Source organism: Macrobrachium nipponense, chromosome 35 (assembly GCF_015104395.2).
Source record: "Macrobrachium nipponense isolate FS-2020 chromosome 35, ASM1510439v2, whole genome shotgun sequence".
Lineage (NCBI taxonomy): Eukaryota > Metazoa > Arthropoda > Malacostraca > Decapoda > Palaemonidae > Macrobrachium > Macrobrachium nipponense.
The window spans coordinates 65,530,287-65,548,874 of NC_061096.1; the positions used below are offsets into that span (position 1 = coordinate 65,530,287).

An 18,588-nucleotide genomic window follows, 5' to 3' on the forward strand; every position below is an offset into this window, starting at 1 on the left:
CCCTTAATTTTCGTGTTTTGAACTTTACTTTTGAAGAGATGTGGCTGATTTAAAGACCCGCAGACTTACTAATTTATCATAACATACTTTCATAAACAATGATAAATTTTATTACTAAAACGAACTTGTTGGCGCGAGCTACTCGTGCTGGAACCCGGCTGCTGCCGCTGTCTCCCCTACCTAAACTCGGCCACAATCGGGGCGAACAAACAGGTTTTCAGGAGGAGGGTAGATGTTTCACCTACCCTCCCTTTCCCCTACCTTATCCCCGCCCCCCAACCCTTGGCGCAAGGAAATCAGGCTTTCCTTTCCCGGAGGAGGCAGGATGTCTCATCAACCATCCCGTTCCTCTATCTACCCCGGCCCCCAACTAGGGCGGGCAAACAGTTTTGCAGGGGAAGGACAAACTAGATCCACTCGGATTTTAGTATTATAGATAAAAGATGAACGTCCCTTATTAAGGATGACGTCAAACGAGCGCTGACTTGCAAAGCAAGCGAGTTCCAATGGAATAAGAAGATACGAAAAGAAAAAGAGAACAGATAAAAACAAAAAAAATATTAGGATGACAAAAATATCCCTGTATACTGAAATGATTAACAGCTCAAAGAGGAATACCCTAATTAACTTATTGCAGAGAGCACCTGATATCACGCTGTAACGTTAGAAAACCTCGTAGGTACTGTCTGGCAGACTGCGACACATTTCCAGAATAGAGATAACAAACAGCACATGTGGCTGAATGAGGATAATGACACTAATGACGTCAGCAGAGGTTCCCTTGGAGATGAACACAGATTGTAGATGCTGAAAAGGCATCGGGTGTAAATGTAATGGTAAGTAAACGGAGGTCTTTGTGCAAGAATGAAGTTTATATTGATGCGATAAAAATAATTTTATGGGTGTATGTATATATCTCAGCCAGATACTATATTATATATATATATATATATATATATATATATATATATATATATATACTATATATATATATATACAGAGAGTAAGAGAGAGAGAGAGAATCATTTCTTTGAAGCATGGACCAAAATTTTAGAGGAATTTAAGTTTAAAAAACTCTTGAACAAAAAATAATCCTCATACCAGAAAAGACGAACGAAAAGGCCTGAGAGAGAGAAAAAATCATCACTGCCAAAGCATCAAGAAGTGGAGGACTTGGGCAACGGAGAAGCCATGCCACTGGTGAAGGTTCGTGAGGGTCAAAATACTTGATTAGCCATCCATTGCGCTTCTCAGGATCGAGAGAGAATTCCTCGTTAGGAGTTTTCATTATCCCATCTCTCTCGTCACTCGGGACTCGAAGCAGATATTGAAAGATCAAGACTCCGGTAAATGTCACTCTATTCTATTATAAAGATATACAGGGTGTCCATAAAGTCCCAGCACCATTCTGAGCAATAGATACTTATAATGGTACTGGGACTTTATGGACACCCTGTATTATTATTTTTATCCATTGTGTGAATTAAGGGCAATTTAAAGCATGTTCATTTTGAACGTTCGCACTTGTTGATGATAATAATAATGATAGTAATATAATGTAAATAATGATAATACTATTAGCAGCATTATTATCTTCATGTTCTGTTATCTTTTAGTTTGTTCTTCATCTCTTCTTAGGTACAGTTCTCTAAATAACTTTTTTTGAATTTATCATCATTATTATAAGGAGACAGAGAGAGAGAGAGAGACGAGAGAGAGAGAGAAAGAGAGAGAAGATAGAGAGAGAGAGAGAGAGAGGAGAGAGGTATATCCTCTGGACTTCAGGCGCTGGTATGATTCCCGCCATATGAAACGGATGCTGGAGGCGTCTCAAAGGCTTTCTTAACGTATTCAAGGACGCTGAATGCTGATTTCCCATATTTGCATTTCTGATGAGCGTCTAGACGCTGTGGGAAATCGTCTGGATTACAGTAAGGCATCACACATACTCGAATACAGGCACGTTTTATATATAAAGAAAGGAAATTAATATTTGTAAAATACAATCATTTTCCATCTCTTTAGCGTTGTTGTTCGGTAAACTCGAGTTATCGAGTTAAATATACTTTTGCAGCTAAGCATCGCACATACTCAAATACAGGTACGTTTTATGTATATATATATATATATATATATATATATATATATATATATATATATATGGATATATATATATATATATATATATATATAGGATATATATATATATATATACTATATATATATATATATATATATATATCCATATATATATATATATACTATATATATATATATATATATCTATATTATATATATATATATATATTTATATATATATATATATATATATATATATATATATATATATATATATATATATCATATAAGTGTATATAAATTTAAATTAATATTTGTAAAATACCATTATTTTCCATCTTTGGAGCGTTGTTCTTGGGTAAACTCGAGTTTTCGAGTTGAATATACTTTTATAGCAGAGCATTACACACTCAAATACAGGCACGTTTATATAGAAAAAAGGAAAAAATTTAAATGAATATCTATATAGATAACCAATCATTTTCCCATCTCTGGTCAGCATTGTGGTTGGGTAAACTCAAAAAACTTGTCGAGTTAAATATATTTACGAAGGAGGATTACCCGTTTGTCTTTTTATCATCGCTTCCAAATAGACTGTCAATGAAGACAGGAGAATTTTTGGAAAAACGCCCTCATCTGTCAATGTTCTAGTGGCCTAAATTGCTTCGGAATTGTCTCGGAGAGATTCCGTCATTCAGATGACTAAATCTGTCTGCGAAGACTTTGGTGGCCCAATTCAGATATCACAGAGTTCTCTTCTTGACCCTAAATATCTGGACATTTCATTGGTCTCGGCCGTTGCTTGCTGGATGAAATATTGCTTTTATTCTCTTGGCGCTTCGTCTCTTGCTTCTCTTACTGACAAAGACAAAGCCAGAGTCAAACATAATTCGTCTGTGAAACTGTCCTCCTTCAATTTTATTGCTGATCAGCTTGTCATTGGCCTTACCAAAGCGGCCATCCATCGGTCGTTTTCAGGAAATGTTTGATGCGGAATTGCTTTTCTCTGTTGATTTATGGTGAACAATGAAGGGTAATGTTACTTTTAAGATACTTCAGAGCCTTGTTGCACCATTTGTAAGTCACTGTCCTCCACACAAAAATGTTAATGTGGAGTTATTTCCAAAAAATGCTATTCAGTTTCGAAAGTCATCAAGGGAAAGATTGCTACTTGGTCAGTTTTAATCAATTCTTTCACACTAGAGGAACTAATACAATAAGAAAACAACATTACGAAAATGTTAACCTCGTATACGTCGTGTCGCAAAGAGAACCAAGTGGCGATTAATTCTATTTCCTCAGAAACCGAAAGGTATTCCATCCGTGTATTCTCTGAATAGAGACAAATAAGTTATTGATTTTTGTATTAAATCCTTAACAAAAACATGGAAAAAAAAACTTGATTTAAAGGAAACTGAAGCTTCATTTAATACTAACCCAGGTTATAACGAGGATTTTGAATACGTCATTGCAGAGAGGGCTTGCAAATATTCAAAAGTATTATCAGCGGATCGGGCCGGAGGGAGCCATGAAAATAAATGAGCATCAAACTGTCGCCTTTAACTTGTTTATCCTTCGGCTATAAATACTCCCAAATTTCCAAAGCGACAGGCATTATGTCTCTCCAGTCTCCTATTTCCAAGTGTTCTAGAGACAGAATGGCTCCCACGTCACTGATAACTTGAATCAGCCTTCAGAAATCGCAAATGCGAGCGTAAACAAATCCAGGGGGTGCGTTCAAGCGTTGTAAAAGCTCGTGGCGCGAAACTGTCTCGTTCTGAGACACCCAGACTTATATAACTAAATTGTAACTACAACAAAGAAAAGAGTCGACATTTCAATTAAACTGTCAAGACTTTAGATAGGAAAACAAATATGCAATCAATAAAATGTTATCAATTAAAAGCACTTGATGAATAGAGGGAAAATGCCACAGCAATCAGGTTGTTTTCCTGAAGCCTTGATTGGACTGACTAAAAATGTTGTCATTTTTGGGAATTTGCATTTCATGTTTTTCATACTGGTATTCAATTTTACTCTCTGAATTTTCAATATTTTTTCATATTTAACAAAGCAATACTGAATATAGTTTTATAATTTAACAAAAATTGTAAACCTATCTTTTTTTATTTATGCAAGGAATGCTAAATTTAATTTTGTATTTAATACAACAATACTAAATCTAATTTTCATTATTTAACAAAGCAATAAAAAAAATAAAGGGGCGAATTTATTAAGGTTGGGGAGAGGAGGGGAGGGGAGGGGGGTTATTGGGGAAGGGGGAGGGGGGGGAGGGGGCAGGGGGCGGGGGCGGGTGAGTGTAAAGGAAATTACAAGCGAACGCTCATCCTCGCCCTAAGCGGAGCAAAAAATAAGAGATTGCAAAATGGGAAATGTTACCCAGCGAGTAATTTCCCGTTTTCTGTTCATTCTTCACTGATTATTAAAACTTTTATATATATAATAGAAATCCACAGGGCTGTATAAATGTCCTCGGGAGGTTTCTGCACCTTTGACAAAAGCCTCGCCAGTTGTAATTCTCACTGATCTTCTAAGCCGGAAAGACACTTTACAAAAAGTGTGTATTCTTCCCGAGACCTTGGGGATGATATATGTTTATAAGTAACAGAATAACTTTCAATCCTGTGGTTTTTGAAAAATTAACTATCAATATGGATGTGATGTATGTTTATATATAAACAGAATACTTTAATCCTGTGATTTGAAAATTAATATCAATATGGATGATGTATTGTTTATATGTAACAAAATACTGTACTCATATGTTATGGCTTATCTTCGGAGAGAGAGAGAGAGAGAGAGAGAGAGAGAGAGAGAGAGAGAGAGAGAGAGATGGCTTGAGCCTCCTCTACGATTTTTTTTTTTGGCAGACATTAGGCACGGATTTTTTCGTACATATTTGACATACCATTGCATCATGTGATGTTTATCTTACCTTTCATATAACATACCGTCTATTAACCGCAACAAAAAAAAAAAAAAAAAAAAAAAAAACTGCGACGTCGGGCTCTCGGTAGAACACGAACCTATGACAATATTCATCACAATTTTGCAAGGGATTGCTTTGTTGCAGATGGCTATGGGACGATCAACCTCATAAAAACGATGAAACGAAGGAAGGAGGAGGAGGAGGAGGAGGAGAGGAGAGGAGGAGGAGGAGGAGGAGGAGGAGGAGGAGGAGGAGGAGAGAAGAAAGATTGAACCAAAGCAAACCAGAATCATATATAAAGAGGGATTCAAAACAAGGAAAGGGCGAACAACCTGTAGATATCTGCGTTCCAAAGAATAATTGACGAGAGAGGCCCCGCCTGCGAGTCTAAGGAAACCTTTCACGAAACCAAGGCCTCCAAATGATGATAACCCTTAAAAGTATATCTTAGTTTTACCAGACCACTGAGCTGATTAACAGCTCTCCTAGGGCTGGCCCGAAGGATTAGATATTTTGACGTGGCTAGGAACCAATGGGTCACCTAGCAACGGGACCTACAGCTTATTGTGGGATCCGAAACACACTATATCGAGAAATTAATTTCTATCACCAGAAACACATTCCTCTGATTCCGCGTTGGCCGAGCCCGGAATCGAACTTCGGACCACCGGATTGGCAGCCGAGCGCGAAAACCACTCGTCCAGCGAGGAACTGATGATAACCCTTGATAGGCACAATACGTATAGAAATGACTCCTCCTTTCCTCGAACTATTCCTCACCATTCTAAACCCCGAGGTTGTGAAAAGCGAGCTGAAATGCCAGAAAAAAAAGGGGGGGGGGGTTGTTTTTAAACTGTAACTTGAAAGGGATTCACTCGTCTGATTTGCGACAGGAAATCAGACAGTATTTCCTAAGGCTAAACAGAACAAAGCGCGCATTGAATTATCCCCCAATTATTCCTCTGTTAAGGAAAAATAATTAGGAAGGAACATAGCGTATACATTACCGACGCATAAAATCGCGTGTCCGGAATGTAATGCGCCTAGAGACTTTTGCATTTCCATTAGCCGCCATGCATCTCCCCTTGCGATAAAAAGGGAGCCTTATTTCTGCATCTCATTCATTTCGCGTTTAGCCAAAACTAATAAATTCCCCGTAGGAAGACTTTTAAAGCCGCGAATATTTTATACCCTCCAGAGGGACAGCCACAGCCACACACACACACACACACACACACACACACACACAACCAGCCGCTGCAACAAACCATTTGCAAATGAAGGAAAAAAAGAAGAAGAGAGGAATAAAAGATAATGCGTGTGCAATTCGATGCAATTTTGAAGACACGGAGGGATTGCATGATCCCCTTGTCCTGCTCCGAATGGGAATCTCCGGTTTCATTACAGGGAATTGATTGAAGCCTCAATAAGAGTGTGATTTTGTGGATGGAATTGCGGGAAGGCTTTTGAATCTGGATTCGTCTGATGTTGGTAATGTAATGATTGAAAGTAAGGCTTCTATACCAGCGTCCCTTTTTGTAGGGAGGTTGTGCATCGAGAATGTATGCATGCATCTACGCGCGCAGACACTTACACGGCATCTGTCTGTATATACCGAGACACACAAACATATATATACACACATATATATTACGCATTAGCAAACCTGGGTTCGATTCCCGTGAAAGGACGAACGATTTTGGCGAGTTTTCCTTTAAAAGGCCACGGTATTTTGTTGACCTAATCGCGAGTCAGTTTTCGGAATTTATTTCATGAAAAATACACTGAAATGAAACCCAGTGATCTGGTTACAATAATAATAATAATAATAATAATAATAATAATAATAATAATAATAATAATAATAATAATAATGGACTTAAGTCAAGTTAAGCAACATTGGGGCTGGTCAGTCGTTGGATGGGTGACCGCTCTCCTCGGCGTTGATTCCTTGGGAAAGGATCTTTACCATAATTTCCTCAGTCTACTCAGCTGTAAATGAGTACCTATCCCTGATGGGGTAGGGTCCAGCAATGGGTTAAATAGCAAAACTCAGCAATGATGGAAAGAAATGAAGGAATAAACGACAACGACGTAAATGGAACCTCTGGCAACAGAGGAGCTTCGTCCGGCAACCAGGTATTCAACCCAATTGAAGGGGAAGACGGTCAGGTACTTGGAGGTCGTCATCCAGCAACTGATCACCACAACGACAGTCATCAACAGCCTGAGATTGGAGCTACAGAAGCAAAAAGGAAGAAATGGACAAGAGAAGAAAATAAGGAAATATGGAGATGCTATATCAGAAGCAACCCGACCGAGAGAGGATATAGAAGAAGATTGGTCAACATCTGGAATGAGAGGAATAACACCCCCCAAACAGAGCAGAGGCTGGCAGACCAAGTAAGAAACATAAAGAAAAAGAACTGGCTCTCCCCAACAGAAAGAGAAGAACTGGAAAGGGAAATGTCACACGACAACGAATTACACGAAGACGAACTGAGAGACGATGCCACAGAAGACGACAGGGAGGATGAGGTATCAAACAACGACACACGAAGAAACACCGACGAAGTAACAGAGAGGACGGAATGGGTAGAAAAGATAGACAATGGATGGAGCCAGATACAGAGAGAACAAAGATCCTCTCCATGAAAGCCTACAACACCAAGAAATTAAGGGAGAAAACAAGTGAGGTCAATGAAATAATGGGCATAATACACACCACCAGTATCACAGAAACAAATAACTTGGTATATGCAGGAGCAAGATTAGTAGTAGAACTGATGGGGACACGAACACCAACGCCACAAACACACCAACCAACAAACAGAAACCAAACAGCAACCTCCTTGGAAAAGGCGCCTAGAAAAGCAAATCATGGTGATGAGATCTGACTTAAGTAAACTGAAAGAGATAGCAGGAAAAAGGCTAAAAAGCAAGAAAACAAGGAAGGAACTCAACGAGAAATACAAAGTACAAGAGAGGGACTAAACAACACAAATGAAGATGCAAAACAGAGGATTAAGGCCAAAGCACATAAGATCCAACGGTACATGAAACAGGAATAAGGGATACCAACAGAACAAACTATTCGGAACCAACCAGAAAAAGACTATACAGCCAACTAAGAGGGGAAGACAACCACCAGAAATTCCTGAAGCCGAACCAAGTAAGAGACTCTGGGAAAACATATGGAGCAACCCGGTATCACACAACAAACATGCAACATGGCTCCAGGAAGTCAAGGAAGAAGAAACAGGGAGAATAAAACAAAGATTCACAGAGATCACGACAGACACAGTCAGACACCAACTAAAGAAAATGCCAAACTGGAAAGCCCCAGGTCCCGATGAAGTCCATGGATACTGGCTCAAAAACTTCAAGGCCCTACACCCACGAATAGCAGAACAACTCCAGCATTGTATCTCAAATCACCATGCACCCAAATGGATGACCACAGGAAGAACATCTTTCGTACAAAAAGACAAGAGTAAGGGAAATATAGCCAGTAACTACAGGCCTATCACCTGCCTACCAATAATGTGGAAGTTACTAACAGTATCATCAGTGAAAGGCTATACAACTACCTAGAGGAGACACACCATCCCCAACCAACAGAAAGGCTGCAGAAGGAAGTGTAGGGGCACAAAGGACCAGCTCCTCATAGACAAAATGGTAATGAAGAACAGTAGGAGAAGGAAAACCAACCTAAGTATGGCATGGATAGACTATAAGAAAGCCTTCGACATGATACCACACACATGGCTGATAGAATGCCTGAAAATATATGGGGCAGAGGAAAACACCATCAGCTTCCTCAAAAATACAATGCGCACTGGAATACAATACTTACAAGCTCTGGAATAAGACTAGCAGAGGTTAATATTCAGGAGAGGGATCTTCCAGGGCGACTCACTGTCCCCACTACTCTTCGTAGTAGCCATGATTCCCATGACAAAAGTACTACAGAAGATGGATGCCGGGTACCAACTCAAGAAAAGAGGCAACAGAATCAACCATCTGATGTTCATGGACGACATCAAGCTGTATGGTAAGAGCATCAAGGAAATAGATACCCTAATCCAGACTGTAAGGATTGTATCTGGGTAGGGGACCATCAGGATGGAGTTTGGAATAGAAAAAATGCGCCTTAGTCAACATACAAAAAGGCAAAGTAACGAGAACTGAAGGGATAAAAGCTACCAGATGGGAAAGCAAACATCAAAACACATAGATGAGACAGGATACAAATACCTGGGAATAATGGAAGGAGGGGATATAAAACACCAAGAGATGAAGGACACGATAGGAAGAATACATGCAGAGACTCAAGGCGATACTCAAGTCAAAAACTCAATGGAGGAAATATGATAAAAGCCATAAACACATGGGCAGGGCAGTGCCAGTAATCAGATACAGCGCAGGAATAGTGGAATGGACGAAGGCAGAACTCCGCAGCATAGATCAGAAAACCAGGAAACATATGACAATACACAAAGCACTACACCCAAGAGCAAATACGGACAGACTATACATAACACGAAAGGAAGGAGGGAGAGGACTACTAAGTATAGAGGACTGCGTCAACCATTGAAGCACAGAGCCACTGGGGCAATTATCTGAAAACCAGTGAAGACCGCCAGTGGACGAGGGGAATAAAGAGTGGCATGGGAAGAAGGACTAATAAAAGTAGACAAAGACCCAGAATATACAGAGACAGGAGAATGACAGACAGAGCAGAGGACTGGCACAACAAACCAATGCACGGACAATACATGAGACAGACTAAAGAACTAGCCAGCGATGACAATTGGCAATGGCTACAGAGGGGAGAGCTAAAGAAGGAAACTGAAGGAATGATAACAGCGGCACAAGATCAGGCCCTAAGAACCAGATATATTCAAAGAACGATAGACGGAAATAACATCTCTCCCATATGTAGGAAGTGCAATACGGAAAATGAAACCATAAACCACATAGCAAGCGAATGCCCGGCACTTGCACAGAACCAGTACAAAAAGAGGCATGATTCAGTGGCAAAAGCCCTCCACTGGAGCCTGTGCAAGAAACATCAGCTACCTTGCAGTAAAAAGTGGTACGAGCACCAACCTGAGGGAGTGATAGAAAACGATCAGGCAAAGATCCTCTGGGACTATGGTATCAGAACGGATAGGGTGATACGTGCAAACAGACCAGACGTGACGTTGATTGACAAAGTCAAGAAGAAAGTATACTCATTTATGTCGCAATACCATGGGACACCAGAGTTGAAGAAAGAGAGGGAAAAAATGGATAAGTATCAAGATCTGAAAATAGAAATAAGAAATAAGAAGGGATATGGGATATGCCAGTGGAAATCGTACCCATAATCATAGGAGCACTAGGCACGATCCAAGATCCCTGAAAAGGAATCTAGAAAAACCAGAGGCTGAAGTAGCTCCAGGACTCATACAGAAGAGTGTGATCCTAGAAACGGCACACATAGTAAGAAAAGTGATGGACTCCTAAGGAGGCAGGATGCAACCCGGACCCCCACACTATAAATACCACCCAGTCGAATTGGAGGACTGTGATAGAGCATAAAAAAAAAAAAAAAAAAAACAAAATAATAATAATAATAATAATAATGTTCTAAGAGGTGCACAATAATAAAAAATGTTGCTAGTTCGTGTATAATTTTAGAAGATACACGAACTCGCAACACGTTTTATTATTGTGGACATCTTAGAACATTATATATACTCTCCCGACAGAGAGTTTTCCCCAAATAATGATAATAATAATAATAATAATAATAATAATAATAATAATAATAATAATAACAATAATAATAATAGATGTTATTATTATTATTATTATTATTATTATTATTATTATTATTATTATTATTATTATTATTATTATTATTATTATTATTATTATTATTATTATTGTGCAAATTCGTTATAATGTCCCCCAAAACAACAAAATTTTTGTAAGGTTTATTACATAATAATGCAGACTCAACAGGTGAACAAAACAGAGGCACACTGTCGTCATCAAGCAAGCAAGCAAACCCTTTAATCTCAACGGGGATTTTCTGATCAGATCCCTGCTTTGCTTTGCAGCAGTCAGAGGAAGCCTTTATCAGCTCATTCATGGTCAAAGACTTGAGATTAAATGCTAAGCGGAGGAGAGCGAATAATAAATGTTCTTGGGACAAATAAGCATATATTGAAAGTTGGCCAAAAGAGGTCACAGTGAGAGAGTGAAGGAGTAATGCGAAATTCCACCTTATGGTATGAGTAACGTGACTTACACTATTCTGTTTTTTTGTTCTTTAGCAAATCGTTAATTCTCTACGAGACGCCTGCAAGCTTAGACTTCAAAGGCAGAGGCTTGTCGAATTGTTTGAAAATACACCTACTTAAAACAAGTAAATGCTTAAGAACTTGCAATAGACTTTAGGTGGTCTGGTCGGCACTAAAACAATGTGAGTCCTGAATAAGAACAATCCAATTGTTTTCGTACTGATCACTTTCATACTTAGTACTATTGTTACAATCATAAACGACGATGTCGTCATACAGTCATTATATTCATACTATTCATACTGCTCGTGCTAGGCTTCAGTAAGACGCGATGGTTTCGATTCCAGATTTATTAATTCACAAAGAAACGTCGGTACCTGGTAATCTGTACTTTGTCAGTTAAATGAATCTAGAATCTATACCATCCCATCTTATTGACTCCAAACGAGAGTAGTATGAACACACACACATAGACACACAGACACACATACATATATATATATATATATATAGTATTATATATAATATTATTTATTATATATATCTATATTTAGGATCTATAATATAGATATATATATATATACATATATATATATATAAATATATATTATATATATACATATATATATGTATATATATATATATAGACATATATATATATATATATATATATATATATATATCTATATATATATATATATATATATATATATATATATATATAGATATATATATATATATATATATAGATATAGATATATATATATATATCTATATATATATATATATATATATATATATAGATATCTATATATCATATATATCATATATATATACATAATATATATATATATAATTATTAATACATATATATATGTATATATAGATATATATATACAATATAATATATATATTATACATATATAATATTATATATATATGATCTATATATATATATATATATATACATATATATATATAGATATATATTATATAATATATATATTCAGATATATATATATTATATATCGATATAGATATATATATATATATAGATATATATATATATATATAATATATGATATATAAATATAGATATATAAATATAAATAGATATATAGATATATATATACAACATATATATATATATATATATATATATATATATATATATTTTATTGTATATATATAATCAATAATAATATAATATAAATATATATATATATCTAATATATAATATATATATATATATATATGATATATATTAAATTATATATATAAAATATATATATATATATATATATATATATATCTAATATAAATATAAAATATATAAATTAATTATATATATATATTTATATATTAATATATTAATATATATATATAATATATATATATATATATATATATATATAGATATATGTATATATATATATTATGACGGGACTTGAGTGAATCTTACCTGGTGGCTAGGTGTGGGGATGTTGCTGGTCTGTAATCACTCAATTATCCCTCATAAATTTAAAATATCACCACCAACAAAAATATTCTTTTTGTCTGCTTCACGTATTATTTATTTTCACCTCTATTTTAACCACTTTTAATTACCTCTCCAATCCAGCAGGATCTTAATTAAACACTAAAGACTATAGTTAATTTAATACTTAAATAAAAAAAACTTAAATTCCAATATAATTACTTTCACACGTAATATCACAAAAACACTAGTAATGATAAGCAAACAAAAGAAAAAGATGTTTTCAACACTGCACTGAATAGTTCTCTAAAGAAAAAATACAAATAACAAGTGTAACGAAAACTAAGGAATGCAAACATCTGTATGGACTAAGTTAAGGAAAGGAACCAAGGATAATGTAGAATAGTTAACATAACTGATAATAGATGGCGTTGAACATTAAACACCCGATAATTTCATAGTTACAAAATAATTATTACAAATAAGTGTGACGTTCCGTCATAGATCCTCCCCCCAAAGAGCATCCTACTTAGGATGGCTGGGATGAGGGACAGCGGGAAGTCTGGATAATGCGTCTGCAATTTTGTTTTGATGTCCTGGGATCGCTCGGAGCTCAAGATTATATCTTGTTAGATAGTACGACCAGCGTAACAATTTGTCGTTCAGTAGTCGAGATCTATCCAGGAAGGTTAAAGGTCGATGATCTGTATAGACGATGACCTTGTGGTTTGCATTCTAAATATGGAGCAAAGTGACGAAGAGCAGCTATGATGGCAAAAAAGCTCCTTTTCTTATAGTGGCCCATCTAATTTGTGAACCTTTGAATGAGCCTGAGAAATAAGATACTGGAAACAAGTAGTCCAGTGGCGGTCATCATCTCCAGATTTGCAAGCTGATGACATCTGTAGTAGTACTGCACCGTATCCCGAATTGCTTGCATCTACCTGGAGTAAAAAATCTTGATTGAAGTTTGGGGCTTTAAGAATAGGTTTAGATATAAATACTCTTTTAAGATTATTAAAGAGCTGTTGATGCTTTTCTTCCCAATAAAAAAGAAAAAGATCTTTGGAGATGTTAAATTATATAAAGCAGCTGTGATTTCAGAGTAGTTCTTAATAAAGCGAGAATAGTATGAAGTCATTCCTAGAAATGATTTAACTCTTCTTGTTTGTTGGAATTGGATAATCAAGTATACTTGCAATGTTGGCATCTTTGGGCATTATACTTCCAACTCCGATGGTATGCCCTAGATAAGTTACCTTAGCTCTCCCAAAGGCACTTCTTGGCCAAATTAGCTGTTAACCTTGAAGATCTGAAGCGATGGAAGAGTTCTTCGAGGGTCTGCAGGTGTTCGTCCCAGTCGTCACTAGCTACCACCACACACGTCATCCAATAATATAACGTAAGTGTCTTTCATATTTCTTATTACCTCTGACATCCTTTGAAAGGTGGCAGGCGCATTAGTTAAACCAAATGGCATGACCTTATAAGAGAATAACCCAAATGGAGTTATAAATGATGAGATTTCTTTAGCTGATTGAGTTAGAGGTACTTGGTAATAGCCTTTCATTAAGTCTATCCGTGTAAGAATTTTTCTTATTACCAATGCTATCAAGGATATCATTTATTCTAGGTAATGGGAATGAATCTTTTACGGTTACCTTATTTAACTTACGATAATCAGTACAGAGTCTTAGTTTTATTATTAGGTTTAGGTACTAGGAGACAGGGTGAAAGCCCATGGTGAAGTGCTTGGTTCTGCAAGGTCATTATCTAGTAAATACTGTACCTCTTGTTTCAACCAGTCCAACTTCTTGCCCACCATACGGTAGTACGTCTGGCGTATGGGAGTAAACACCTGACTCGATGACGATGTCATGTTGAATGGTTTGACTTCCCTGCAAGTTGTCAGAACATACATCACGAACCTGGAGAGATTTGAGATAGTAATTTTCTCTTAGAGACGGGTATTCCCCTGTCAAATAACTGGGGCAAGGATTTTAGAATCTGACTGTTGGTGTTGTCTTTCCAGTTATTAGTTGGTCATCTTCAGGAAGATCTGGCAGCAATTCTGAGGAAGTTTCCTCTAGTGGTAATACTTTCGCCTCAGAAGAATTTGAGAGATGACTTACCATTTGAGTAGGTGCTTGATATGCCTTCAACAAATTCACATGCACTAGTTTGCTTTGATCGTCTACGATCAGGAGTAGAGGAGAACATAAGTGTTTACCTTAGAAATTCCTTTGAAGCCCTTTGTAAGGTCCCATACAAATTTTTTCCACGAGTAAAGGGGAACCGGGTATTGGATGATAGACAAGCACTCATCTCCTGGCTGAAAAACACGAAGCTTTGCCTTTTTATCATATAAGCGGGACATCTTCTCCTGGGAATGCAAAAGATTAGTATTAGCAAATACTTGAAGTGATACAATATCTTTTAAGTCCTGTAGATATGACAAAATGTTTGTAATCTCCTCTTCCTTGTTGTGAATTAGATTTCCTTCACCATACTGAGAGTGGTACGGGGCTTTCTTCCGAACATTAATTCGAAAGGGGACACTCCAGTGGACTCTTGTGGTACACTTCGTATAATATACATCAGAAGATCTATGTCTTTATCCCACTGTTCTGAAGTTTCCTGCATGTACTTCCGAAGTAGATTTTTAATAGTTTGGTGAACCCTTTCTAGTTGCTGCACCGTTACTTTGGGGATGATAAGCAGAAGCATATATGTTATGAATATTGAATTCTCTCATAGCTTGTTGAAAAAGCTTACTAGTGAAGTTTGTGCCTCTATAACATTGCAATGTCTTTGGAAATCCATAGGTTTGGTGAAAATTTTGACAAGTTGACCAATTATAGTTTTAGCATTTATATTCTTTACTGGCACTGCTATGGGATATCTAGTTGTTGGGCAAAGACAGTAAGTAAATACTCATTACCTTGCTTAGTCCTAGGCATTGGGCCAACACAATCTATGATAATCCTCTCAAATGGAAACTTTGGTACGGATATGGGCTGAAGAGGAGCTGGTGGAAGTCTATCATTGGGTTTGCCATGTAAGTCTGGCAATGATGACATGCTTTAATAAACTGTTGAATTTCCTTCTTCATCCCAGGCCAGAAGAAGTCGTCAGCCAAGTAGAGTAAGTCTTGTTGACTCCAAAGTGGTTCACATGAGAGTGGGCTAATTCAAGAGAGCTGGAACTAGAGAGAGTGGCAACAAGTTGATGACAGTCAAACCATGTTGTGGTTGCTGGTGCTTTGGAGGACCTAAAATGTCGAAAAAGCAAAATCTTTATCAAGATTAAAAAGTAAGGGAGTTTTGGAATTATCATCTGGGTCTGCAACTTTCTTCCAAAGAGCCTTAAGGACAGGATCTTTATTCGCAAGTCCTTGAAGTTTGATTTGGTCATCATTTATAAGGTCTAATGTCTTCTCTACTCTATTGCCATTATCTAGAACAATTGGTTTAATTGATGCCATTTGACAATACAGCATTATTTAATTTATTGGACTCATTTTCTATAAGAATATCAGGATCAGATACTACTGGATTAACAATGGCCCCTGCAAGATCATTACCAATCAAAAGCTGAATAGATGAACAAGGCAAGGATCTCGTGAAACTGCAATAATTTAAAACATTACCTTGATAGTAGGGACACTGTAAATTCACCTCTGCCAAAGGCATGGATTGGTGGTACTGAGGTCAGAAACGGTAACATACTCCATGTCTCAGTTTGAAGTCCTGTGAGGGCAGAGCTACCACAGTTTGAGAGGATCCTGTATCCCGTAAGCAAGTCACTGGGAATACCATTGACGGTGCTTTACAAGTGAAAGGTTTGAAGGACGTTCCGCATCTAAATTCTTGAGCAGCAAACATGAAATGTTTTCTTATTATCCTTCCTATTAGGGTTCGGAGAATTCTTTCCAACATCAGACTTTTTGCACGAACGATTAGGACAGTTTCTCTATGGGATGCCCTTCCTGCTTACAATAGGAACAATATGCTGTGGATGGAGAAAAAGTAGACTTGTTAAATGGTTTAAATGTTTTATGGATCAAGTAGTAATCATCAGCTAAACTGGCTGCTTTCAACAAATTGGTTTCTCCCTTTTCGAGAATGAAAGGTAGCAATGTTACTGGTATTTCCTAATAAACTCTTCCATTAAGAGAAGATTTTGTAAGGATTCAAAATCTGAAACACCTGTCTTTTGCAACCACTTTGTAAATTGCCTAACTTTGTCATTACAAAATTCAACAAAAGTTTGTGAAGGCGTTTTGTAAGAGTGGCGGAACTTGCCGATAACCTTCAGCTGTGATGGCATAAGCATCTAAAACTGCCTTTTAATCACATCATACTCCTTTACTTTAAACCATCTGAGAGATTACATATGCTGCCTTACCTTTGAACTGATTTCTGACAACCATTACCCATTGCCTCCTGAGGCCACTTCAAGGTTTTAGCAGTGTCTTCGAACGTTGTAAAGAATAACTCTGGGTCCTTTTCATCAAATCCGGAAGTAGCTTTTTAGCTTTGAGTATGTCGAACTGACTGGGTATCTCTCCATCAGTTTTCAGCTTAATCTGTATATTTGCCGACTTCTGTTCCTTTTGTATCTCTAGTTCAGCCACTTTACACTTGTGTTCATACTCCAACGCCAATAATTCCTGATGCTTTTGAAGTTCTACCTGTTGCTTTTGAAGTTCTAGTGCAGCAGTTTTCTGTTGTTCTTGTTGCAAATGTATTTGAAGACGCAACTTTTCAATATTTGGATCTATTCCATGGGTGCATATGCTCCAGTAAGGGATCGCAATTCATCGACGTTCCCTCATCATCATCTCGATGATTCCCCTTATATATTAAGATTGCAGGATTTTACCAATAATGACAGCTTTCACATGTTTTTGGATCGACCTCAAGACCACATCTCTGGGCTACAGACAATAATTCCTGTTTCTTGGCATAACGTAAACTCAAAATTTCCCCTTTTATATCGTTCATAAATTTCTCCAAAATTAAACGACATTCTGGAGGATTACCCAAGTAATGTTAATAGAGCGATATTATATAAAGGTATTATATTCACACTAGGTTATGCCATTAATTAATTTATAGACACATTTGACACCAAGATATAACTCAAATGTAATTTTTACTACAATTTCTCAGACAAATTTAATGAGACCGCAAATAGAATACACAGTCTGAAAATAGATTAACTGAAATTGGATGGCCAACATAAAGGCCGAGATCAATTAGTGATCGAAGGTCTCACGATAGCGCAAACATGATATCTAGATTAGCGGCAATATGCATGTAAGAAGTAGTTTATGGCAGAAGAGAACCTTGATTTTGGCTCGTAAAATAAGGCGGGAGTAGAAGGGCTACATAGCACAGAACCCAACCAATTAATATTTAATTACTGGTCTATCCTTTATTTTACAGATACCGATTTTGAGTGAGAGAACCATTCAGCGTACGTGTGAAGATATGAAATGCTGGATTGGATTGTTAAGAAAATAACAAAGAAAACAGTCAATACAAATAACTATCACTTATATAAACAACGCACTTAAGTTTCTTTGCACTTTAAATAGTCACAAACAAAAAGACTAGATCAATCCCGGTCAGGCCCCACTTATGACGGGACTTGAGTGAATCTTACCTGGTGGCTAGGTGTGGGGATGTTGCTGGTCTGTAATCACTCAGTTTAACCTCTAATAAATTTAAAAAATCACCACCAACAAAAATATTCTTTTTGTCTGCTTCACGTATTATTTATTT

The 18,588-nt window shown here is 36.8% G+C and overlaps 1 protein-coding gene across 1 annotated transcript in view; it reads right to left on the reverse strand.

The window, feature by feature from the left end:
* The window catches only part of LOC135208385 (uncharacterized), a 23,544-nt gene extending 7,665 nt beyond the window's left edge, over nucleotides 1-15,879 (reverse strand). The window contains exons 1-3 of the mRNA XM_064240485.1: nucleotides 15,741-15,879; nucleotides 15,305-15,501; nucleotides 14,589-14,727 (exon numbers count right to left, since the gene is read on the reverse strand). Coding sequence (XP_064096555.1) covers nucleotides 14,589-14,727; nucleotides 15,305-15,501; nucleotides 15,741-15,879 — 475 coding nt within the window. The remainder of the gene's footprint in view (nucleotides 1-14,588; nucleotides 14,728-15,304; nucleotides 15,502-15,740) is intronic.
* Nucleotides 15,880-18,588: the final 2,709 nt, after the last annotated feature.